The 26,968-nt window shown below is 46.8% G+C and overlaps 1 protein-coding gene across 1 annotated transcript in view; it reads right to left on the reverse strand.

Annotated features, from left to right (window-relative positions):
• The window catches only part of ADCY3 (adenylate cyclase 3), a 94,876-nt gene that overhangs the window by 15,238 nt on the left and 52,670 nt on the right, over positions 1-26,968 (reverse strand). Inside the window, exons 4-10 of the mRNA XM_028725218.2 lie at positions 22,295-22,425; positions 20,496-20,607; positions 16,055-16,182; positions 11,154-11,312; positions 7,801-7,963; positions 4,230-4,349; positions 1,929-2,071 (exon numbers count right to left, since the gene is read on the reverse strand). Coding sequence (XP_028581051.2) covers positions 1,929-2,071; positions 4,230-4,349; positions 7,801-7,963; positions 11,154-11,312; positions 16,055-16,182; positions 20,496-20,607; positions 22,295-22,425 — 956 coding nt within the window. The remainder of the gene's footprint in view (positions 1-1,928; positions 2,072-4,229; positions 4,350-7,800; positions 7,964-11,153; positions 11,313-16,054; positions 16,183-20,495; positions 20,608-22,294; positions 22,426-26,968) is intronic.

Here is a 26,968-nt window from a genome sequence, read left to right on the forward strand (position 1 = left end):
ATTTTTTTTTTATTGAATCTGCGTAGCAACAGGGATTCAGTAGTGGGGATGGTGAGGCAAAAGACCCTGGGCCCAAGCACACGTGCACGTTGTATAAAGGTGCAAAGCCCTTCTTTCCCACCCTGTGAAACATAAATGTGCAGAGTTTTTTAAAAACTGGGCAATGCCCGCCCACCCGCAACTCCCAAGCCTCCCCCGATCAGTCAAAACAAAGGGGGAAGGGGGCAGGAGATCTGTACCGCCGGACGCTCCCGGTTCCCCCTCGGCAGTGGCAGCGGCAGGGCCAGTCAGCAGCCCAGAGCCAGCTTGGTAGCACTCGCTGCTCACTGCTGTGGCACCCACTTTTTTTCCTCACCAAAAGTCCCCATATGATGTTTTGCACATAAGACACATCATATGGGGACTTCCAGCGAGGAAAAATGGCGGGTGCCATGGCAGTGAGCAGCTCCTGAAGCCAGCCAGAGCCAACTGCGCTACCAGGCTGGCTCCGGGCTTCTGAGGCTGCCGCTGCCACGTTTCCCAGGGACAGATTTGCAAATCTGGGGACATTCCAGGGACGGAATTTATCCGGGGACAGATTTGCAAATCCGGGGACTGTCTGGTAACCCTATTCTATGTCCTTGGGCAGGAGATGTATCCTCGGGTCCACTGTACAGCCGCCTCATGCAAAATCACACCATGGCCCATCTAGATCAGTGCTACGTACTCTGACTGGCAGAGGTCTCCTTCACCCCCTGAGGTGCACTCTCCCCTGGTCTCCCAAGACAGACAGATGCCAGCCAACCGGGTTATCTAAGGCATTTTTTCATTGTCTCCTCTCTGAGCCTTCCACATGAAGAACAAGGCTTTCAAGGGCTGCTAACCCTGATGGCTATACTCTACACCCCATCATTTCCCAAACTTGGGTCTCTGTCTGTTGTTGGACTACAACTCTCATCATCCCTAGCTAGCAAGACCAGTGGTCGGGGATGATGGGAGTTGTAGTCCAACAAGAGCTGCAGACCCACGTTTTGGGAAACCCTGGTCTACCTCCACTGCTGGAGACGGTAATGCTTCTGCCTGCCGGGTGGGGAGGGGAGAGGGCTCTTGCGTTGAGGTCCTGGTTGCAGGTTTCCCTTGGGAGAATCCGGCTGGCCACAGGATGCTGGACCAGGTGGGACACTGGTCTGGCCTCCAGGCTTCTTTCTGGTGCCCTGCTTCCTGAGAACCTCAGATTTCCATTTTCCAAAATGGTAAATCAGGTATTTGCTCCCGGGACTGTTGGGATGCATCCGAGGGAAAGGGGGCAATTGGCAGGCCCCCAGCTGGCTCCAGCCCACCGGCTGGTTTCCGGTCAATCTCCAGTCCTCGGTTCTGCATCAATCAGTGACTCAGAGCTTCAGAAGCCTTTCAGAAGCTGAGCACACAAGCCAGCAGAGATAGCAAACTCCTCGCAATGGAAGGGTGGACAGAGGCATATGTAAAGCATATTTACAAGCAGTTTATTCAGCATACATCAGGACAAAGAAAACATGTCTGCTCTCCTTCATGTCCAAGCAAGAAGCACTAAGCAAAAGCTATACACAAACGGAAGTTCCCAGCAAGCTGTGCTGGAATGCAAACAGACATGTGACATGCAACAACTCCACATATCTGTTTAGGTGGAACAGAACATCAATATCCTAACAGGGACGTGGTCTGAGGACACACAACTGCATCACCTTGCCAATGCTAAACCTGGATGGAAAGACCGCTGAAGAACCACCTTGGGTTCCATGATGGAAGAAAGGTGGCAGGTCTAAAGGTCTAAAAACCCTAACAGAAAATAGCCAAGGACTTCCGTATATGGGCACTAACCCAGTTCCCTCCAGCTGCTTCTGACCACAACTCCCTCCAACCCGCAACCACACCAGACACACTCCAAGGTGTGATGAGGAGGGGAGACTTACGCCTGCACCGACTCCCTCTCCAGCAAGGCCTCGTTCAGCAGCTTGTTGAGCTCCTGTTCGTTCTCGGAGGCGTCCACCACCCTCTCGGCCAGGTCACGCAAGCGCAGGCGCCGCCGCGGGTTGGGGAAGGAGGGGTTCACCACCTGAGCAGAAGGGAAGAGGCAGTTTGGTTCAGTGGTTAGAGAGCCAGGCTCGGTCCGGTGGTTCAAATTCCCACTCAGCCCACAAAGACCGCTGGGTGAACTTAGACTAGGTGAAATTAGGCTGGGTGAACGTACCGCATTTTTCGCTCTATAAGACGCACTTTTTCCCCTCCAAAAATGAAGGGGAGATGAATGCAGGCTTTCGCTGAAGCCTGGAGAGCGAGAGGGGTCGGTGCGCACCGATCCCTCTTGCTCTCCAGGCTTCAGGCAGCTATCCGCAAGCCTTTGGAGCGGGAGTTCCTGCTGGGCTCAGAAGGCTTGCGGATAGCTGCCTGTTCTGGGGGCTGGGGTCAGGGGAAGCTCGGGCTTCCACCGCCCCCAGCCCGGCAAGCTCCGGGAGCGAAGGCGAGGTTCCCCTCCCCAGCCCCAAGAGCAAAGAAGCCAAGACAGCGAGCGGGATCCCGGCTGGAGAGGTTGCGCCCGGCTAAAGAGGAAGCCCGGCTAAAGAGGACGGATCCCACTCACTGTCTTGGCTTCTTTGCTCTTTATGATTTTTTTTTCTTTATTCCCCCCCCCCAAAAAAAAACTAGGTGCACCCTATGGTCCGGTGCGCCCTATAGAGCGAAAAATACAGTAGCTCCTTCAAGGAAAGACAGCACATAAATTTCCTGTTTTTAAAAGGGAATGCAACTGTAAAATCTCACACCAGGGGCCATGAAGTTGGGGGGGGGGGGTGTGCAGAGACAGCTCTTGGCCAAGGAGTTCTACAAATGCATTTTCCTTCAACAGGGGAGCAGGGAGGGTGAGTGTTGATTAAGCCATCCTAGACTGAAGGCAGGATGCAAGGAAGTGAAACAAAAACAAGAGAAGCCTTTCCTCCTGTAAATCCATCCCAAAGTTTCTCTATTTTTGCCTCAGCTCAGGATCTTCGTCATTGGTGCTACACACAGAGTTCAACAACCCAAGTTTCACTTAAAACAAAGCCAAGTTTCTAGCCCTCAAGGCTGGAAAAAATATAGGTGTGAGAACACATGGTCAGTTCCTGGTGAAATCTCACAACGCTTTGATGCTTTTCTCCCCAAAGATGCCTGCAGGGTCCTCAACTATCAAAGGCTTTAAAAAAACAAATAAATCCCCAGATATTCCAGCATATTCAGTGGCTGGTGTGCAGATCTTTGAGGCTCCCATTGCGTTTTGTCATCTTTTTTATGGCTCTGTGGCTCCATTATTTTTATGATAGTCATTATTGATCTTTGTAAGCCAGTCTGGGAACCTCTCTCAGCTGAAGGGAGAGGGAAACATGCTTCGAACAAACAAACAACTTGTGTTTTTACATTTTACAGCTGGTTAGGTATGCCCAGGTGCGCAAATTTTCTCAATACCCTGAGAGGCAATTCAAAACAAAAATTTATGGAAAAGTGGGATAGATATAAAATGTATGTTCAAAAATACAGTAAAGGTTCGCTATCTATGCTAGCAATTGATTGACGGAGTGAGAATGAGTTGAGAAATAAGACTAAGAGCACAAACAAATGTATTAGATAAAATGTAAAGAAATATACAATAATAAGAGTACAGTCATTTGTAAAAAAAGGAATATACAACGGGATGGACAGGAAGTCTAGTGTGTATATGATTTGGGGAAGGGATTGTTTTTCTTTTTTCTTTTTTTGTTTCATTTTCTTTCTAGGTACAGTGGTACCTCGGGTTACATACACTTCAGGTTACATACGCTTCAGGTTACAGACTCCGCTAACCCAGAAATAGTGTTTCAGGTTAAGAACTTTGCTTCAGGATGAGAACAGAAATCGTGCTCCGGCAGCAGTGGGAGACCCCATTAGCTAAAGTGGTGCTTCAGGTTAAGAACAGTTTCAGGTTAAGGACGGACCTCCAGAACGAATTAAGTACTTAACCCGAGGTACCACTGTATATAAAATTTGTATATAATTTTTGTATACATGTTGGAAATTATATTATAGTAAGTCCTGGAATGCAATATGACGTTTACCGATGCAATATAAGAATGTTAACAAATAAATAAAATGCAAATTCAAAAAAATAATAATTCTCAATTTCCATATGCTTTCCTTGGGGAAAGCATTTGAGTGGTGCGTTCTGGCCCTGTGGCTCTTTCTCGGCCTCCCCCAACCCATCGTACCCTGGTGTCCGACTCCTCGGCCTCATCGGGGGTCGTGCAAGTGGTGTTGATGCTCCCGTTGCACTCCTTGGTGTTGATCAGCTGTGGTGACTCGCCGTGCGAGGAAGAGACGGACAGCTTCTGCAGAGAGAAACAAGGACATGGGCAAAGGGAATAGAGAGGAGCTCCTGAGGCCAGCGGCGGAGCAAGCTGATTGGGCGCCTGGGAGCGGCGCATGTGCCCTGCGCCCAGGGGCGGGGCCAGGAGCCCGTGGGGGCGGGGCCAGCCGTCACAGGGCGGGGCAAGTCGGGGAAGGACGTTCCGTGGGGCTACGGAAGAGTCTGCCTGTCTCCTCCCACTCCCACCCAATTTCATTTGTTTATAATGAAATCGTATTCTAAAGTTTTATTTTGAATTGTATATGGGGGCTTTTCGGAGGGATGCTTCCTGTTTTTAAACTTCCATCGCATCCCCTTTCGCTTCTGATCTCTCTGAACTGAAAAGTCCCGAATGCTGCAATATTATTCTCGTACAGGAGTGGCTCCGTCCCCTCCACCCATCATTCTGGCTGCCCTTTTCTGAACCTTAGTCCAAAATATCCGGAGAGCACCAGGTTGCCCAAGGCTGGCTTAAAATTTTGATTTAATTTAATCATTTTAATCACTTTAAATGTCAGTATTATTTTAATGTCAGTAGCTGCCATGGACCTTACTATATTTAGGAAAGTCAGGGTATAAACCAGGGGTCAGCAAACTTTTTCAGCAGGGGGCCAGTCCACTGTCCCTCAGACCTTGTGGGGGGCCGGACTATATTTTGAAAGGAAAAAAATATGAACGAATTCCTATGCCCCACAAATAACCCAGAGATGCATTTTAAATAAAAGGACACATTCTACTCATGTAAAAACCCAGTGATTCCTGGACCATCTGCGGGCCGGATTTAGAAGGTGATTGGGCAGGATCCAGCCTTAGTTTGCCTACCCATGGTATAAACCTTTCACATAAACACTTACAGTGGTGCTTCCAGAGAATTTGAGCCTGTCCTTTGGGGGAGATAGGAAGCCCTGAACACATATTTTTTAGATCTCCCTTTTACGATGAGGCACGTAGAGAAACCATTGACCCCCTGCTGGTGAGGCTCGACGACCTCCCAGTAAAGCAAAAATTCGATCATCTCCTGTTAGGCAAAGACCACAAGACGACCCGGACTGTCGCCAGATTCTGCGCACAGATCTGTAGGCGCAGACCACCCCCCGATTCAATCTAGTTTGTTAAGAAAATTCCCAAACCCGGATCCACGGGTGACTTTGGGTCATTCCTCTAAGGTAGTCTATCTTAAAGTTTTTATGTGTTTATATGCCTATCGCACTTAAAATCCATTGTTGTATATTGTTTTAGATGTTTGTTTTTCTTTTGGGATTGTAGTTCCATTTGTGTTTCTCAAGCTGGTCTCTGACTGTAATAAATTTCATGTCCCAGTGGTGCTTTTAAATGATTTTTTCCCCAAATGCATTCTGTTCTCACAGTGGCCAACCAGATGGCTGTCTGAAACCTGCAAGCAGGATTCGAACCCAGAGCCCTCTCCCTTCCTGGGGTTTCCAGCAACCGATATTCAGAAGAATTGTTGCCTTCAACTATAGAGGCAGTCACAGCCATCGTTGCGATTGGCTGTGAAATTTTGAGCACGGCACAAACAGAAGGCATCCTCGTTAACCCCAAGAGCAATTAGCCCGCCGGGACAGGCTATTTAAATTCCCGGCTGAACGGAGAACTTGGCTTGTTAATCAACTATTGATCCTCAGCGCCCAAGTGGATTGGAATGGAAATGTAGAACATGGAGACAAACTCAGGCAGAGATGGAGGCTCCCGCCATCAAATCCCTTTTCACTCGTTCGCCTACAGCAGCAGCCTTCCCCAAGGACTACAACTCCCATCAGGAGTGCTGGCTGGCGCTAATGGGAGTTGTAGTCCAAAGCTATAACAAAGGCGGGATTTTTTCATCTCCGCCAAGCTAAGCAGTTGGCTCCTTACCTCTCTCGCCCTGACCTAGCCACTGTGATCCACGCGACGGTCACCTCCAGACTCTAGACTCTATGTGGGGCTGCCCTTGAGACTGACCCAGAAACTCCAGCAGGTGCAGAATGCCGCAGCGAGACTCCTTATGGGGTCCTCACTGCGAGATCACATTCACCCGGTGCTATACCAGCTGCACTGGCTTCCAGCAGAGTACAGGGTCAGGTTTAAGGTGCTGGTTTTAACCTTTAAAGCCCTATACGGTCCAGGACCCTCGTACCTACGGGACCGCCTCTCCTGGTATGTCCCACGGAGGACCTTACGGTCTTCAAACAAAAACATCTTGGAGGTCCCGGGCCACAGGGAGATTAGGTTGGCCTCAACAAGAGACAGGGCTTTTTCGGCCATGGCCCCGATCTGGTGGAACGCTCTGTCCCAAGAGACTAGGGCCCTGCGGGACTTGACATCTTTCTGCAGGGCCTGCAAGACGGAGCTGTTCCACCAGGCCTTTGACCAAGGCACAGTCTGACCCCCTCCTTTGGTAATCCTCACAGAACTCTAGCCCAATGGTTGCCATTAATTTGATTCTGAATTGATTTTAGAATGAATTGATTTTAGAATGTATTTCAATTAATTGACTGTGATTTTATGTAAACTGTGCTATTTTTATTGTTGTTAGCCGCTCTGAGCCCAGCTTTGTCTGGGGAGGGCGGGATATAAATATATTATTATTATTATTATTATTATTATTATTATTATTATTATTATTAATCCAGAGGGCACCAGCTTGGGAAAGATTTGCAACATAAACGTACGATTCGCCAACCAGCCTAGTTCTGGTGCAAGAAAATGACAGCAAGGCTGATCTTCCATCACCCTTGCTTTGCAATGGATCGTAGAGCTGAAAGGGGAAGCCAAGGGTCATCTAGTCCAACCCGCTGCAATGGAGAAATCTCAGCTTTCTAGGTGTTCTGGGCAGGGTTTGCCAACATGGTGCTCTCCAGGTTTTACTGGACCACAGCCCTTGGCCATGCTGGCTGGGGCTGATGGGAGACCGGCAAGAGATGGAGGGCACCACATTGGCTACTCCCCAATCTACTGCAACGTAGGAACCGGAATGCCAAGATCAGAGATTCTTAGAGGACTGGAGTAAATATATGAACTATCTGAAAAGTAATTGTGATGAACAGATTACGCTGGTAAGATTGCAAGAAGTTTTGTAAGGTGGATTATCTGAACTATTACAAGAAAGACTATGAAAAGAATTATTAGTTAAGGACAATTAAATGCAATATACATATTAAGACATGCAGAATAAGTGATAAAGAACGGGGAAAATCATCAGAGGTGTTGACGGAAGTCTAAAACATTGTATAAGATGAGAAGATATGTTGTATGACTGTTGGAACTGATATGTTAAAAAATCAGTAAAAATGTATATATATTTTTTAAAAAAGGAACCAGAAGGCTTCCCAGAGCACTGCAAGGCCAAACGTCCTTTGCCTCCACAGGATCCATGCGGTGCCAGCCCTAACGTTGGGCAAATGGGACATCTGTCCCTATGGGCCAAGAACACTCACCACGCCGTTGATCCCGTTCTTGAGCGGCTTGTTGGTCACCACTATGAGGTAGGTGACGATCCCCTTCTCCTTCAGGTATTCGCAGCGGGCCCCGCCGTCTCCCGGCTCCACCTCAAACTCCCCCTTCAGGCAGTCCATGGTGCTCTGAGAAATGTGCACACGCCTGTAAGGGCCACATCGAAAGCAAGGCGGTCATTGCCAAGGACAGAGGTCAGAGATAACGGAAGGGGAGACTGCAGGATGAGCCAAAACGTGGCTGGGGAACCTCTGTGGTACTCTAGATGTCGTTGGACTACAAATCCCATCATCCCCTGGTCATGGGTGGCTGGTGCTGATAGGAGTTTTATTACAGTTGTAAACTGGTTTCATGTTTGTTTTTTTTATGAAATTGTGGTGTACAAAAATTCACGGAATCATAGAACTGTAGAGTTGGAAGGGACCCCCAGAGTCATTTAGTCTAACCCTCTGCAATGCAGGAATCTCAGCTAAAGCATCCATGGCAGAAGGCCACCCAGCCTCTTGCTGGTTGTCAAACAGCTCTTACCATCAGAAAGTTCTTCCTGATGTTTAGTTGGGCTCTCTTTTATTGCAACTTGAATCCATTGGTTTGGGTCCGACCCTCCGGAGCGGTTTACTCCCTCTACCATGTGACAGTCCTTAAGATATTTGAAGATGGCTCTCCAATCTCCTCTCAATCTCCTCTTTTCCAGGCTAAACATCCCCGATTCCCTCGACCGTTCCTCATAAAGCTTGCTTTCCAGGCCCTTCTCCTGGTATGTCCCACGGAGGACCTCAAGGTCCACAAATAACAACACTTTGGAGGTCCCAAGTCACAAGGTCATTAGATTGGTCTCAACTAGGGCCAGGGCCTTTTCAGTACTGGCCCCGACTTGGTGGAACGCTCTGTCCCAAGAGACCAGGGCCCAGCGGGACTTGACATCTTTCCACAGGGCCTGCAAGACAGAGCTGTTCCGCCTGGCCTTTGGTTTGGACTCAGTCTGACCCTTCTGTTTCCCACCCCTTATGGTTTTGATCTATGGGCTACTTTTAAAATGAGGCTGCATTTTAAATTGCATTCTAACCTGCATTTTAAATTAGTTCCACACACCCCCATTGTGTTTTTACCGTGATTTTACTAGTGTTAGCCGCCCTGAGCCCAGCTTTGGCCGGGGAGGGCGGGGTATAAATAAAATTGATTATTATTACAGTGGTACCTCGGGTTAAGTACTTAATTCGTTCCAGAGGTCCGTTCTTAACCTGAAACTGTTCTTAACCTGAAGCACCACTTTAGCTAATGGGGCCTCCTGCTGCCACCGCAGCGCCAGAGCATGATTTCTGTTCTCATCCTGAAGCAAAGTTCTTAACCCGAGGTACTATTTCTGGGTTAGCGGAGTCTGTAACCTGAAGCGTATGTAACCCGAGGTACCACTGTATTATTATCATCTCAGTTGCCCTCCTCTGCCCAACTTTCCAGCTTGTCGATATCCTCCTTAAATTGAATAGGATAAACACCTGGATGACACATAGTCCCCAGCTCTGAAATAGTGCCATGTAGGTTAACAGAAGGCGAGGAGGAGGAGGACATAATCTGACCAGCTCCCATGCTCGGCTCCATCATTTTACTTTTTAGCTGACAAGCAGCGATGCTGGAACAGAACTCCCCAAATCCAGCCTTCACAGAAGCCACAGCTGGCCAGTCTTTTAGCATTTCAGGGCTGAGGGGGTGGCACTGCAATTTCTAAATAAAGCCCAAATAGTGCTATTAATAGCCAAGCCCCTTTGCCTCCAAACCAGACGCACGAAAGGCCCTCGCCATTGACCCTCTCGGAATGATGAACATTCATTAGCTCCTTTTTGCTTCTCGGTTCGCCGCGTTTCATTCTTTGGCCTGATCCTTGCCCCGAAGCAACAATTTCTGACAGCTTACGAGCACGCATTTATTTGTGCTTCGTAGCAACTGCAAGGAGGGAGGGGGAAACGCGGCCGAGTAGACAGCCCCAGCGCAAGAGGTGGGGAGCCAGAGGCCTCCAGAGGTTGCTGCACTCCAGATCCCATCAGCCCCTGCCAGCATGGCCAATGGTCACAGATGATGGAAGTTGTAGTCCAGAGAAACACAGTTCTTCACCCCTGTTCTAGAGCCAGCACGGAAGATCAACGTGCAAAACAACACGTTCCACGAAAAATGGAGAAGCTTTAATAAAAACACCATGTATCTGTATGTTGAGTTCTCCTCCTCACCTTGCCTTCTTTTTTAAAAAATAATTTTTATTAGCTTTTGACCCAAAACTTGACATTATTCAATTCACTTTCAGTGAATAATTTCTTATATTTTGACTTCCCCTCCTTACGTCCAGAATGTTCCTGTTGTTTTCCTTGGCCTGCAACCGTAACTGTGGGTGGCGCTGTGGTCTAAACCACTGAGCCTCGGGCTTGCTGACCAGAAGGTCAGTGGTTCGAATCCCCACGTCAGGGCGAGCTCTCGTTGCTCGGTCCCTGCTCCTGCCCACCTAGCAGTTTGAAAGCATGTCAAAGTGCAAGTAGATAAATAGGCACCGCTCCGGCAGGAAGGTAAACGGCGTTTCCATGCGCTGCTCTGGTTCGCCAGAAGCGGCTTAGTCATGCCGGCCACATGACCCAGAAAAACTGTCTGCGGACAAACGCTGGCTCCCTCAGCCTATAAAGCGAGATGAGCTCCACAACCCCAGAGTCGTCCGCGACTGGACTTAACTGTCAAGGGTCCCTTTACCTTTACCTTTAAACTATTCAGTATTCCATTATTACATCCATCAAAACTTACCTACACTGTTGAATTTATCTTAATGCTGTCAACTTTTTAAAATATACACAATTCCCCCCCATTTATTCAATAAACATTTTCCAGTCTTTTTTAAACGTATGTTCTTCTTGTTCTCTTATTCTATATGTTAGGTCCGCAAGCTGTGCGTATTCCATCAGTTTAATTTGCCTCTCTTCTTTAGTTGGGACTTTGCTTGTTTTCCATTTTGGGGCTAGCAAAACACGGGCCGCAGTAGTGGCATACATAAATAACCTTTTTTGACACTTGGGGATTTCTGTCTGAATTATCCCCAACGAAAAGGACTCTGGTCGTTGTTTTTTTGGAAAAGCGCTTTTTTTTTCAATTCATTATGAATTATTTCCCAATACTCTTTTACCCTTTTACAAGTCCACCACATATGAAAGAACATACTCCTCAACCTCATTGAATCTCCAGCACTTATCTGATTCAGTCTTATACATCTTAGCCAGCCTAAGATGCTAGAATGGTTCCTATCCCAGACACAGGACATTTAGGAAGCAGTGGGGAAACGCCCATCGCCCCAGAAGCCTCTCACCCTGGGATGCCGCCGGCCTCCATCTTATTTGCCACCGTCACGTCTGTGGACCACACATCGTACTGCCAGCGCTTCTGGCCGAGGACCCCGCCCAGGACAGTGCCGCTGTGGACCCCCACGCGCATGTCCACGTCTGTTTTGGTCTTCTCTCGGACGTAGCTGGGGAGGAAGGAGCCCACGATGACAACAAACACACAATTCAATTCTTGGGAAACAAAAATCGGCCCCCACCAGATCACAGACAACCAGCGAGAATCTGTTTGCCATTCCTTTGGCTGCTTTAAAAGTTTCAAATGCAAGTTGCTTTAAATCGTTGTCAATGTCGGGTTTTTAAAATGGTTTTTACAGTGGTGCCTCGCAAGACGAAATTAATTCGTTCCGCGAGTTTTGTCGTCTTGCGATTTTTTTCATCTTGCGAAGCACGGTGTCGGGAAAGTTTTGGAAAAGCTTCAAAAATCACCAAAGTCTTCAAAAACCTCAAAAAAGGCTACCACACCACGTGCTATGAGTTGCTCCTCGAAGTCAAGTCGCAACTGTATTAACGGTGTTAAGAAAAAGGAAACAAACTTGCAAGACATTTCCGTCTTGCGAAGCAAGCCCATAGGGGAAATCGTCTTGCGAAGCAGCTCAAAAAACAAAAAACCCTTTCGTCTAGCGAGTTTTTTGTCTTGCGAGGCATTCGTCTTGCGAGGTACCACTGTATTAAAGATTTTCTTGGGTTACCAAAGTCCCCTATCCTATACCCTTTTAAAATGTGGGGGTTTGGGGGGGGGTTATTGGGTTGTTGTTTTTATTTTGATTATATATTTTGTGGTTTTATATTTTGGTTTTGTTCTGTGAACCGCCCTGAGACCTCCGGGTATAGGGCAGTATATAAATTCAAATAATAATCGTTAATAATAATGATAATAATAAACATACTTTGTCTCTCTTTTCAGATCATGAAGTCCTTTGCACAGCTCTATTCAATGTGACACTTTAAATGTTGTATACAATATAAGGTTAGGGGAGAAGAGAAGAGAAGAGAAGGGGGTGGCAAACTTGCCCTCTTTCCCCTAGTATATGTGCAAGGGTTTTGGATAGGCTCTCTTCCTTTTCATTTATTAGCTTTCAGTGAGAGGGGCTGGGGGGCCCAGGGCATGGTTAGTCGCCTTCAGCTGACTGCAGTGAGGCTTGTTTACATGTGTGTTGTGGAAGGGAGGTTGGTTGTTGGATCAAGTTAGCCATATTGATTTGTATGCTGTTGGTGTGTTCTTGTTGTCTTGGTTAACATGGTTGTAATGCTCTGGGACATTAGGGTGAAGGACAGCTGATAGGGACAGAAACAGATAGATAGATAGATAGATAGATAAATAGATAGATACATACATAGGTAGATAGATAGAGGATAGATAGATGATAGATAGATAGATAGATAGATAGATAGATAGATAGATAGATGATAGATGATAGATAGATAGATAGATAGATAGATAGATAGATAGATAGATAGATAGATATAGATAGATGATAGATAGATAGATGATAGATAGATAGATAGATAGATAGATAGATAGATAGATAGATGATAGATAGATAGATAGATAGATAGATGATAGATGATAGATAGATAGATGATAGATAGATAGATAGATAGATGATATAGATAGATATAGATAGATAGATAGATAGATAGATAGATAGATAGATAGATAGATGATAGATAGATAGATAGATAGATAGATAGATAGATATAGATAGATACGTAGGTAGGTAGGTAGATGATAGATAGATTGTTCTACCCAGACACTGAGGTCCAGCTCTGAGGGCCTTCTGGCGATTCTCTCCACTGCAAGAAGTGAGGTTACAGGGAATTGGGCAGAGGGCCTTCTCGGTAGTGGCGCCCTCCCCGTGGAACGCCCTCCCACCAGGTGGCAAAGAGAACAACAACTACCAGACTTTTAGATGACATCTGAAGGCAGCCCCCGATTAGGGAAGCTTTTAATGTTTGATGTATTACATTATTTTAATATTTTGTTGGAAGCTGCCCAGAGCGGCTGGGGAAGCCCAGCCAGATGGGCGGGTTATAAATAATAAATTATATATTATTACAGATGATAGATAGATACGTAGGTAGGTAGACAGATAGACAGAAATAAATGATAGATAGATATAAATGATAGATAGATGATAGATTAGATAGATGAGATAGATGAGATAGATAGATGATGATAGATATAGGTAGAGATAGATATAGATAGATAGATAGATAGATAGATAGATAGATAGATAGATGATAGATAGATAGTGATAGAGATAGAGATAGAGATGATAGAGATAGAGATAGATGATAGAGATAGATAGATAGATAGATGAAAGAAAGAAAGAAAGAAAGAAAGAAAGAAAGAAAGAAAGAAAGAAAGATGATAGATAGAGATAGACAGAGATAAGATAGATGATAGATAGATATAGATAGATGATAGATGATAGATAGATAGATAGATAGATAGATGATAGATAGATGATAGATAGATAGATAGATGATAGATAGATAGATGATAGATAGATAGATGATAGATAGATAGATATAGATAGATGATGGATAGATAGATAGATAGATGATAGATAGATAGATAGATAGATAGATAGATAGATGATAGATAGATAGATAGATAGATAGATAGATAGATAGATAGATAGATAGATGATAGATAGATAGATAGATAGATAGATGATAGATAGATGATAGATAGATAGATATAGATGAGAGAGTGATTAGACAGATAGATGATAGATAGATGATAGAGAAAGAGAGAGAGATAATGATGATGATGATGATGATGATAAGAAGAATCATTCCGCTTAATAGGAAAAACACACAACCCTTGTGTTTGACTTTTAAAAAACAACTTTGAGCCAAAAGTTTGGAAACTTGAGCAGCAGTACTGAAGAGGCAGGGATAGCCACAAATCCATGGAGGAGGAGAGGGCTATCGATGGCTCCTAGCCAGGAGGGCTCTGCTGTGCCTCCACAACTGGAGGAAGCAAGGCTTCTGAAACCCAGTTGCTGGAAACCACAGGAGGGAAGAGTTGCCGCTGTGAGAACAGGATGCTGGACTTGATGGGCCACCAACCTGATCTAGCAGGTTTATACTGTGTCCTTAAGAAGACATCTCTATTAGATTCTGGACAAGGGGTGTGAGATGTTGCCACCAAACATCAGGAAGGGCTTCCTGACAGTAAGAGCTGTTTGACAGTGGAACAGACTCTTTCAGGAGGTGGCGGACTCGAGGTTTCTAAACAGAAGTTGGGTGGCCATCTGTCAGGGATCCTTCAGCTGTGAAGGACTCTATCATTCATACAGCGAAAGAGATCTGAGTTTCCAAAAAAACAGAGCTGAGCAGCCCACCACTCCTCTCTCCCTTCTTGCACGCCTGGAATTTAAACGACTGTCCCTTGTTTCTATAAACGAGCTACTAAGCCAGCTTTCACTGCTATCCCCTGGTAATTTTCCATAAACATTAAGAGCTTTCCGTCCCTGAGACCAAGTTTTGTTTTAGAAAAATGAGGAGGAATAATTAGCGGGAGAGGGAGATTGTTTAGTGATGAACTCTGTGGGTGGAAAGAAGATCTGTCGAGAAAGGTCTCCAGCTCATATAAAAGCTCACAGCTCAGAAGCAGCCAGGCATTAATAAGAGGAGCCATTTTGGGCCTGGGGGCAGCATTCCCTTCTGGACAAACTTTCTGGGGGCCACATGGCAATGTCTGGAGTGAGAGACAAAAGTGGGTGGAGCGACAAATGCCATTTTCCCCCCTTAGGAGGCTAGTTTCTACTCTTACATTCACACACCCCTTTCTCTGCTCCCTCCAGGCAAGCAAGGGGCAGTGTGTGCCCTGGGGAGAAGGGCCTGGTGATTGTCCCAAGGGCCACATAGAGGGGCCTGGAGAGCTGCATTTGGGGCCCCTCTTTAGGAGAAGAACCACAAGGTGTGAGAATCCTGGCTTGAGTCAGGGAAGGAAGAATACTTGCTTAGTTCAGGGAAGGCAGGGAAGGGCAGGGAGGTGGCCCAAAGATCCTAACCCATCAGAGAAATATTACAGGCAAGCCCATGCCTCTGGGAGATCCGTACACACCAGAGGAAGCAGCCATATTTGGGGCTGCAAATCTCTGATCCCACAGATTTCTGGAAAGAGCAGGCAAAGTGGCCCAGGAGAACCATCTCAACAATGGATCTTTGTGGAAGGAAGGAAGGAAGGAAGGAAGGAAGGAAGGAAGGAAGGAAGGAAGGAAGGAAGGATTCCTCCAAATCATAGAGCTGAAGGGACCACAAGGGTGTGGGATGTAATCCACTGGGAGCAGTCAAGTACAACATTCCTTGTTTTGCTAGAGTGGCATGCAAGGGAATGTTTGGTCCAGCCAGTCGAAACTTCCTGTTCCTCCTGGAGCATCCTTCCTCTTGCTTGTGACTAGTAGGTGGTCATGACCTTTCCAGACCTGGTAAAAGGCAAAGTCACGCTGCTACCGTCCTCTTTTCGACCTTCCTGTTCTTCCTCCCTGCTTCCTGCATCACCTGGACTGTACTTCTGGCTCCCACAGCAGTTCCCCAGGTTATCTCCCATATGGGGTAGACCTTAAATTTACCTTACAATTTACCTTAAAAACCACTGTAAACAGTTAAAATCGTTAGTAGGATTTGAATAACGCTTGTAGTTTAATGATGAACTTTGGATATAATGGAGATGTGAAAGATTTGGACTATTATTATAAAAGATGCAGGAGGAAATGATTAATAATAGGACACACAAAGGGGAGGAGAGAAGTCCAGGGGATTCTTCGGGATCTTGTTTTTATGATGTATGTTTGTGATTGTAAAATGTTCATTTGAAAACCAGATAAATAAATGTATTAACAGGAACGCTTACGAAATCGCGTCCACCATAGCAAGGCCCATCAGGATAGAACAGACGGCGTGGTCTTCCCGGTAATCAGGCAGGCCGCAGATGCAGTAGTAGCAGTCTCCCAGGATCTTGATACGCAGCTGGTGGTATTTCTGGAAGAGCAGGAAAGGGAAAAGGAAAAGAAAAGGAAGTAATTCCAACAGTGGAAGGTTGCCAGGACATAATGTAGAAATCTGCCTGATGGAAAACGTAATGCTGGTGGTCAACAAAAGAGGTTTAAAGGTGTCATGGGCTTTGAAGACACTCGAACTCAGGACGCAAGGGAGAAACAGGCTAAAAGGAGGGCACACTTGGAAAATGCACACTGTGATCAACTCCCACCCGGAAACCTATGTCCCCACTGTGGAAGGAAGCATAGCTGTCAGATTTGAAAATAAGGGACCAGCAGCCTTGAAAATAAGGGATGAGCAGCCAAAATAAGGGGTTTTCCGAACACAGGTATGTTCAGCTTCTGAGCCCCTCCGAGCCAAAGGCAGGAAGCCCAGCCAGCAGCCAAACGAAGCCTCAAGCGGTGGTTCCCACAGCGCAGCAATCCGGCAAAGGGGATGCAGCAAGGAAAACCACCGTCACCTCTCCGCTGGGAAGCGCTGAGCAAAGGCGAGTCCCCAGGCAAGGCGGCCGATTTGATCGGCACAAGGCATGCAAGCTCCACCCCCCAGTCGTTCTTAGACTCCTTATTGGGTGAGCAACGCAGCCAAGCAACACAGTTGGAGCCTCCCTCCTCCCTGGCCGGCAGGGAGGGAGGGAGAGGAGCTGCTTCCTTTGAAACCCGGGAAATTTAAGGGACATCATCAATAAGGGACAGCAGCGGGACACAGCGCTGGGATAAGGGACTTTCCCGCCAAATAAGGGACGGTTGACAGCTATGGAAGGACGTGTGGATCCAGAATTGGCCTCCACAGTCACTTATGGACTCATTGTTAAAACTGTGTTTATGGAAGACAATCTTCCTCAGCTATGAGTGATTGCCAAAGAAGAAGAAGAGAATCCTGGAATTGTAGAGCTGGAAGAGATAGCAAGAATCATCTAATCCAACTCCCTGCAAATGCAAGAATATGCAGCTGCCCTTTACGGGGATCAAACCTGCAACCTTGGAGTTAATCAGCACCACGTTATCGGCACCCGCAGTGGTTAAAATTGTTTATTTTATTATTTCATAATAAATTTACATCCTGCTTAAGTGCAAAAAAACAGAACCGCCTCAAAGCAGTTTAAATAAAGAACAGAACAATAAAACAATCAGTAAAAAGATATTTATACTTAAAACATTTATATTTAAAACGTTTGCATTTATATTGATGACATTCAAAGTTATCTGTTTCAAGGGCAGGCTGCTCTATCCATGCTGACCTTCAGATCTGCTGAAACTGGTTTTTTGGGTACAATTTCTTGCACTGCTTGGAATGAGGTCTCCTAACAGAAAGCGTTGGGAGCCCAAAACACCCTTCCTTATCCATTCAGCCTCTCTGTTTAGTTAAAGAGAAGCTGTTTCTCCTCTCTGAGTTGCATTCACAAATCTTACCAACCCAGCTCGGTTTATTTCCCAACGGAACAAGGCCTTAATTAAATAACAGAGGACGGTAACCATGAAAATTTGCAAGAGTAATTAAAAAAAGGAGCAATTTCCCAAGCAGATATTGGTAGTATAAAAGGATTATCACGTGAGTTTAAAGAGGATTAAAATGATCATCCATAGAACTGCTCCCAGGCAGACAAAGGAGGAGTTTTGCTCCAGTGTTTATTGATGGTTTATTCTTCTCGGCCACAAAAATGTGGATTTTAAACAGCTGGCATTATAACAGGTCATAATACAGTGGTGCCCCGCAAGACGAATGCCTCGCAAGATGGAAAACCCGCTAGACGAAAGGGTTTTCCGTTTTGGAGGTGCTTCGCAAAACGAATTTCCTATGGGCTTGCTTCGCAAGACGAAAATGTCTTGCGAGTTCCTGCAGGGTTTTTTTCCTCCCCCCCCCCCTTTTCCCCAAGCCGCTAAGCCGCTTATCAGCTGATCTGCTAAGCCGCTAAGCCGCTTATCAGCTGATCCGCTAAGCCGCTAAACAGCTGATCGCTAAGCCGCTTATCAGCTGATCCGCTAAGCCGCTTATCAGCTGATCCGCTAAGCCCGCTAAGCCGCTAATATCGCTAATCCGCTAAGCCGCTAATGGGCTTGCTTCGCAAGACGAAAAAACCGCAAAACGAAGAGACTCGCGGAACGGATTCTTTTCGTCTTGCGAGGCACCACTGTAATTTAGCCCTTCTTTGTTGTATGACCAGCAGGCTCCTCCCCAGCCCTGCTTAGGAATCCTAAAAAAACAAAAAAATCAGTGCTGTTCAAAGTTCAGTCCACCATCTTGATTCAAGATGGCAGCCAACTGTATCCAAATATAAACAAACACATGCCCCCTTGGTACCAGGAACCATATTTCTATGCTTGCAAGTTGTTCTAAGTTGCTTTAATATTGCTTCTGATGCTGTAACCAGCAGTGGGACCTTAGAATGAAGGGCAAGAAATAAATACGTAGCTAAATAAAAGCAAAATTTGGTTACGACATCTTAAGAGGTGTCGAAACGCATAGCGAAGAAATGAACTAGTTTGCAAAATATACAGCAGACTCGCAGAGAGCATCCAGCATTGCCTGTGAATTCTTAGAAACCAAAAAATACTGAGCTTTACACATTTGTTTGTCTGTTTCTTAATGGAGACAAAATATGCATTTTCTAGGGCTGTGCATAGCCAGTTCCAGGGCGAACCCTGGGAGGTAACATACTGGGAGCAACTGGCCAAAGGTGACTGGGCAGGGATTTGAAACCTATTGTCCTCAGGTCCTTGTCCACTGTTCTCGCTCCGCCATCAGAACCAGTGTGAATACCAGTAGTTACTGGGAGGAATCACAGATGGGGAGGGCGCTCTCTCCCAAGTCCTGCATATGGACTTCTCATGGGGGCACCTGGTTGGAGACGGTGAGAAAGGACTATGGACTGGATGGGCCTTTGGCCTGATCCAGTACCGGATTTACATACAGTCATACCTCGGGTTACGGACCCGCCGAAACCCGGAAGTACCGGAACGGGTTACTTCCGGGTTTCGGCGATCGCGCATGCGCAGAAGCACTAAATTTCGCTTTGCGCATGCGCAGAAGTGCCGAATCGCAACCCACGCGTGCACAGATGTGCCGCTGCGGGTTGCGAACGTGCATCCCGCACGGATCATGTTCGCAACCCGAGAGTCCACTGTATAAGCTAAATGATCTATAGCTTAGGGCCCCACTCACTTGGGGGCCCCCAAAAAATTAAAGAAAAAAACACTGGATGTACATTTCCAAAATATAAGATAAAAAACAAATAGAATAAAACCTACATACAGCAATGGTGTTTTGCGTTGTGTAGGCTCCTATGATGTAAGTCATGGGCTCTGTCTGCTAGCCTGCTCCCTAAAATATCACTGGTTTGCTCATTTCTATATATAGGGTGCCTACACTCTGCGTGGACTGGTGCAAATGGCTTTAGATACCTATTAGGTCCATAAATTACCATACAGTGTATATTCAACACGAAAAACAGTGACAATTTTTTGTTGACAAAGGACAGCTGGACATATAAAGGGCCCCATTATCTTCACTACCCTACAGCCTCATCCAACCTAAATCCAGCCCTGACCTGATCCAACAGCCATGCTCATCTTATGCTTCGACTCTGCCACACTAGCTTCCCCCGTGCTCCAGAGCAGTGCCCAGCTTTTTACAAGCACAGAGTTAGGGGGTTCTCCCAAAGGTCATCCAATCCAGCCCTCTGCCAACGCTGGAAATTCAGCGTCCCTGATTGGTGGCCGTCCAGCCTCTTCTTAAAACTCTCTAATCAAGGCAAAAACCCGCCACCCGCCCCAATTTCCGAGGCAGTTCTCTTCCACTGATGAAAAGCAAATCCCCCCCCCCCGCCCTCTCAGGAAACTCTTCTTAATCTCTTGTTGAAATCTCTTGTTCCTGAAGAGAGTGGCTAAAGCCTGATCGAGGCTGAATTAGAACGGAGGATAATGTGTCCCTGGGCTTCGTAAATAGGTTTTATATTCTGATATTCCAGGAAACGCAGCTATATAAAGGTATCAGTTTACCAGGATATGAGCCTCTCAGTCCCTGAGCGCTGTTAATCTCATGCAATGGAGGGCTTTTCTGAGAACGCCCACAAGGCCAAGAAAACAAGGTGGCAGAACTCAGCGCTGCTCGGGCAATTGTGACCCTCCTGTTCCTGGCCTCTGGCGCCGCGCGGGAGAAGGAATTGTACACACAAAGCAGTGTACAGCTGGAACAAGGACTGTTCCCTTGACACACCATCCCCAACTCAAACCAGTCCGGCCAGCATCCTAGAGGGCAAATCCTGAAGGGACGTACGGTCTGCCGAGGAAACTTACCGCTGCTAATTTGTCGAAGCGAGCGAAGAGCTCGTTCAGAAGCTTCACCAATTCCTGGGCGCTGCAGTAGGACGAGAGCTGCGTGAAACCCACGATGTCCGCAAAGAGGATGCTGTGAAATAAAAGGACCAAGGGAGATTAGGTTGGCAGGTCACGCGAATAGCTGCTGTAGCAAGAAACTCCTGTACCAAGTCGGGGGCCAACTAGATTCCTCCAAAAATTGACTTTTTCGGCCTGGTGATTCTACTATTTACGGGACCGCCTCTCCTGGTATGCCCTGCAGAGCACCTTAAGGTCCATGAATAACCATCGTTTAGAGGTCCCGGGCCCTAAGGAAGTCAGACTATCCTCCACCAGGGCCAGGGCCTTCTCAGTGATGGCTCCGACCTGGTGGAATGCTCTGTCCCATGAGACCATAGAATCATAGAATCATAGAGTTGGAAGAGACCACAAGGGCCATCGAGTCCAACCCCCTGCCAAGCAGGAAACACCATCAGAGCACTCCTGACATATGGTTGTCAAGCCTCTGCTTAAAGACCTCCAATGAAGGAGACTCCACCACACTCCTTGGCAGCAGGAGACCAGGGCCCTTCAGGATTTAACCTCCTTCCACCGGGCCTGTAAGACAGAGCTATTCCGCCTGGCTTTTAATTTGAATTCAGCCTGATCTTTTATTTCCCTTCTCTTCCTTCCCCCTCCCCTTTTAGGAAGATTGCCCGCTCTGAGACCCCACAGCTAATTCTCCCCCAGCCTCCTCGCTGGCCCAAGTAGGACCAATTCAGCCAGCTAGCCCTGGTGATTATCTAATGTTTATTAGATGGATTTCCCCTAAATTGATTTCTGAATTTTGAATTTTATTGTTACCCATGTTTTTATACTGTATTTTATGCTGCTTTTACAATTAAGTGTTTTAAATTTGTTGTTAGCCGCCCTGAGCCCAATTTTTGAACCAGAAAGGGTGGGGTATAAATAAAAATAATAATTATTATTATTATTATTATTATTATTATTATTATTGAAACCTTTATTCAGATCTCATGTTGGCTTTGGTGATATTTTGCTTACTGGTCTGCCTGTGGGAATCCCTTGCAGATGACCGCTATGCCTGGAGACAAGCAGTCAGGTCATGTGTCCGTAGCAGTGACCAGAGGAGGAAAGACCACTGGGAGGAGCACTGAGAGAAAAAATGTCATGGTATGTCTGCAGTAGCACAACTGGTTGCCTTCATCTGCCCCGGCTGCAACGAAACATGTCTCTCTCACATCAGTCTCTACAGATGTCTCGCAAGACAGACAGGTGCCAACTTCTGGTCTGCCTGTATCTCAGCTTAAGGCTTCTATTTTACATCTCGCCCAGCTTGCGTGAAGTTTCCTCAGTTCCCTTCCAAGTCCCCTCTCCTCTTTGTCTCAACACTTCTAAATTGTGAGACTGTTCGTTTTATTTATGTACAGCACCAACAATATTTCAGATATTTCAATATTTCTTGCAATGTAAGCCCTCTTTTTGGAGGTGCTTTTCCTGGGGAATGCTCTGGGGCGGCAGCGAACCGACTCAGACACAGAGCTTTAAAGTGTGGGTGTGCACCTGGAAAGCACGGCACAAACTAAAGTTTGGGTGAGCCTTTAATCTCAGTTCCCCAGCTGCAAATCTTGTGCCTCCTTCATTTGCTGAGCTCTGGGCAAAAGGCTCCCCTCTGTGTCTCCTTGAGAAGCAAAACCTGCCTCGCCACCAGGCAGGGCCTTCTCGGTAGTGGCACCTCGCATGTGGAACTCCCTGAAAAAGGAAGTCCTGCTCCTTACCTGACATTCTCGTGGCGGTACATGTACATGGTGTTAAACTGCTGCATCTCCTTCTGGCTAGCATCCTTCTTCATATCCTTGAGCATCTCGTCAGCTACGTGCCTGGGCAAAATCGACAGCATCAGGCCTTCCTGAGGCGGGGACACAAAGAAGGGGAATGTGAGAAGGCTGGGTAAGACTTATTCATCTGCAAGACCACCCTGGAATTACAGTCAATCAATATCAGGATTGCAATGACAAACCTAGACAGCATCTTAAAAAGCAGAGACATCACCTTGCCAACAAAGGTCCGTATAGTTAAAGCTCTGGTTTTCCCAGTAGTGATGTATGGAAGCGAGAGCTGGACCATAAAGAAGGCCGATCGCCGAAGAATTGATGCTTTTGAATTCTGGTGCTGGAGGAGACTCTTGAGAGTCCCATGGACTGCAAGAAGATCAAACCTCTCCATTCTGAAGGAAATCAGCCCTGAGTGCTCACTGGAAGGACAGATCCTGAAGCTGAGGCTCCAAGACTTTGGCCACCTCATGAGAAGAGAAGACTCCCTGGAAAAGACCCTGATGTTGGGAAAGATGGAGGGCACAAGGAGAAGGGGATGACAGAGGACGAGATGGTTGGACAGTGTTCTCGAAGCTACAAACATGAGTTTGACCAAACTGCGGGAGGCAGGGGAAGACAGGAGTGCCTGGTGTGCTCTGGTCCAGGAGGTCACGAGGAGTCGGACATGACTAAAGAGCTCAGCATAGGCGTGTGGAAAACCTTAGGATGAAATTTCTAGCCTTGGCCACCCTCGAGCTGTCTGGGTATTTTGGAGTCCAGCTCCTGTCAGTTCCTGCATCGTACAGCTTTGCTGGTTGGGGCTGATGAGAATTGCAGTCCTGAACTTCTGGAGGGAACCACTAGGCTGGCTCTCCATGAAGGAGTTGGTCCAGTTTCAAGATAAAGAACCAAGAGCCACACTGGTTTCCGGGCACAATTCAAAGTGTTGGTGCTGACCTTTAAAGCCCTAAACGGCCTTGGTCCAGTATATCTGAAGGAGCGTCTCCACCCCCATCGGTCCAGCACCGAGGGCCTTCTGGCGGTTCCCTCCCTGTGAGAAGCGAGGTTACAGGGAACCAGGCAGAGGGCCTTCTCGGTAGTGGCACCCGCCCTGTGGAACACCCTCCCACCAGATGGCAAAGAGAACAACAACTACAGTGGTACCTCGGGTCACATACGCTTCAGGTTACATACGCTTCAGGTTACAGACTCCGCTAACCCAGAAATAGTGCTTCAGGTTAAGAACTTTGCTTCAGGATGAGAACAGAAATCGTGCTCTGGTGGTGCGGCGGCAGCAGGAGGCCCCATGAGCTAAAGTGGTGCTTCAGGTTAAGAACAGTTTCAGGTTAAGAACAGACCTCCGGAATGAATTAAGTACTTAACCTGAGGTACTACTGTACCAGACTTTTAGAAGACACCTGAAGGCAGCCCTGTTTAGGGAAGCTTTTAATGTTTGATGCATTACTGTATTTTAATATTTGGTTGGAAGCCGCCCAGAGTGGCTGGGGGGGGGGAGAGCCAGATGGGCGGGGTATAAATAAATTATTGTTGTTGTTGTTGTTGTTATTAGTGCGGCAGGAGAGGGTGGCAAGTGCAGCAGGAAGATTCAAGGGCAATCAAGGAAACATTTAAACATTTCAGCCTAGTATAATATAGTGACATCAACTCCACCGTGCGGAAATCCCATGCAGACGACTGCCTGGAAACATGTAATCAGGTCATGCATTCACAGCAGTGACCAGTGGAAAAATGACCGCTGGGAGGAGCACAGAAGGAAGAAATGTCATGGCGCACCTGTGTCAGAACAACCAGACACCTTCCTCTGCCCCGGCTGCAACAAAACATGTCTCTCCCACATCGGTCTCTACAGCCATAGCAGGCGCTGCAATCTTCCAACAGTTTGGCTTCACCCACAAAGGCGCCCTCCTCCCTTTGTCTCCCAAGACAGACAGATGCCAACAACAGTATCAAAAAAATGATTTTTTTTTAAATTTGGAGAATGTGTCGCTGCATTGTTTTGTACCTTCTAGATGCCCCACAAAGTAGTTATAAAGCAGTTGTGTTCTGTGTTATAAATCAAGCACTGCTAGGAGTTGTTTCATTTTGTTTTCCGATGTGTTTCTAATCAATAAAACATCTGCTGTGGCGCAAACCATTGTTTATTCCGAAAGTGTGGCACTGAGAAAAAAGTTTGAGAACCATTGCTTTAGTACAGTGGTGCCCCGCAAGACGAATGCCTCGCAAGACGAAAAACTCGCTAGACGAAAGGGTTTTCCGTTTTTTAAGTCGTTCCGCAAGACAAATTTCCCTATGGGCTTGCTTCGCAAGATGAAACGTCTTGCGAGTTCTTGCGAGTTTGTTCCCTTTTTCTTAAAGCCGCTAAGCCGTTAATAGCCGCTAAGCCGCTAATAGCCGCTAAGCCGCTAATAGCCGTGCTTCACAAGACGAAAAAACCACAAGACGAAGAGACTCGCGGAACGGATTAATTTCGTCTTGCTAGGCACTACTGTACCTGGAGGGCATGCTGAGCCGGAATGCCCTGTCACCATCCTGTATTCTATTTCTGTTTATATTACAGCAACCTTTCCTCAATTTCCACCCGTGCCTATAAATCAGCATGCACACATTTTATATGCAAACCTGTCCTCCTTTTGATCTCTTTCTTGCTGGTCCCTAAGTGGCCACTTTAGGGCACCTGCTACCATCCAAATCTTCAATGTGCTAGTGCACACCCCAGACAGTGTTTACAACATTTCCTTTGGAGATGAGACATTATTACTGCCACTCTCCTCTTCCCCTCCTCTGTGCAAAATCTTCTTCCTATTCTTGTGTTCTTAGACACCACCTGTACCACCCCAGCAGAATGCAACCGCCGCATTTCGGAGCGTCACGACGCGCTGTCAGGCTCTGGCATAAATGTGCCAGCGGCTTCCCCCTGGTGGGACTTACAGCACAAAGAACGATGATCGTTCCATGAACACACCATCGCCTTCTTACAGGAGCAATTCCTTAGACATGCTGGCCAAACGCAGCGGAGACCAAGGCTGTACCTTGAGCATAACGAATCATACAAACACAGCGAGCTGCCATAGGGCCCACACAGACTTGCCCACGTAATCCACAATTTTACTCAATTTGTCCCCTAGCAGTCCATTCCCAAGTGGTTTATATTCGGAGGCGATTTTGACCCAAGTTTTCGCATCCATTCTCCCCAGTTGCTGTTTCAAGCAACCATGCTTCTTTAGAAGAAGTTCCACATTTAAAAAATACTCCACTTTTTAAAAACAACAACAACAGAAGACAATGGTGACCATGGAAAGCTATTAGCTTTTAAAGCAGAGGGGAGAGTTTCAGATTTTCCAAGCATAAGAAAACTCTGGATTTAGCAGGGAGAAAGTTTGGGACAGCAGCTGTTTCCGGTGGACATTGTATGAACAACCACAGACCCTCCATGTGCCCCTAATTTCCGGGGGCAGTCCTGGATTTACAGAAGCTGTCCCGGATTCTGATTTGCCCCAGAATGTCCTGCTTTTCCTTAGGACGTCCCTAAGGTGTGTGTGGTTTGGGAGCTGCACAGTCAGGGGAAAAACAAGGCTGTCCAGGGTTGTAAAGACTGCAGAGAGAATAATTGGGTGCACTCTTCCCACCTTGGATCAAATCTATGCTTCCAGGTGCCATAAGAAAGCTGCAGAGATAGTGGAAGAAGGTACAGGGTTATAAAGACTAGGACTAGCCACCTGAGATTCAAATGCAATTTCGGTTTTAAATGCAATGTAAGGTAGTCTCTATGGGAGTATATTGTATTTAATGATGGGGTATCAGAGTTTTTAGGGGGCTAACCAGGCTGGGATAGCAGGCTTGTTGGTTTTTTAATGTCTGATGTAGATTTTTTCAATTTTGTTGTTCTGTGTGGGACAATGACAACAAAGACTATCATATTGTATAGTATCGTATCGTATTTTCATCAGAGAAATGTTGGAGGGTACAGAGTTATGCAACCCGCTGAGCCAAGGAGATTAATAACTATACAACCTTGAGAAGACACCTGAAGGCAGCCCTGTCTAGGGAAGTTTTTTCATGTTTCGTGTTTTACTATGTCTTTATATATGTCGGAAGCCACCCAGAGGGGCGGGGGCAACCCAGTCCGATTGGCAGGGTCTAAAGATGATGATGATGATGATGGAATAGCACATCCCTCTTTTCATCAGATAAATGCTGGCGGGTCTGCAAGGGGGCATTAAAGGATGCACAAGGGGTTCATGTTCCACATTAAGCAGTGCACAGCGCCAAAAACCACAGGAGGGGAGAGTTGCTCTTGTGCTCAAATCCTGCTGGCTGGTTTCGCATTGGAGCATCTGGTTGGCCACTGTGGGAACAGGATGCTGGAGCAGATGAACCACTGGCCTGATCCAGCTAAAGGCTCTCCTTATGTTCTCATGTGGATGGGCAGGAGGGCCAGCCATGGGTCTCTCCATCCCTGTACGGTCTACACCAGCCTTTGCCAACCTGGTTGTGATGGCCTGGGACTCTTGCTCGGACTCGGAACCAGAGGAGTCTCAGTCCGCACCGGATCCTTTGCCTCAGGCATCATCTGAACCAAGTCTGGGTCCTGATCCTGAAGAATCCTAGTCTGCACAG

Source organism: Podarcis muralis, chromosome 3, assembly GCF_964188315.1.
Source record: "Podarcis muralis chromosome 3, rPodMur119.hap1.1, whole genome shotgun sequence".
Classification (NCBI taxonomy): domain Eukaryota; kingdom Metazoa; phylum Chordata; class Lepidosauria; order Squamata; family Lacertidae; genus Podarcis; species Podarcis muralis.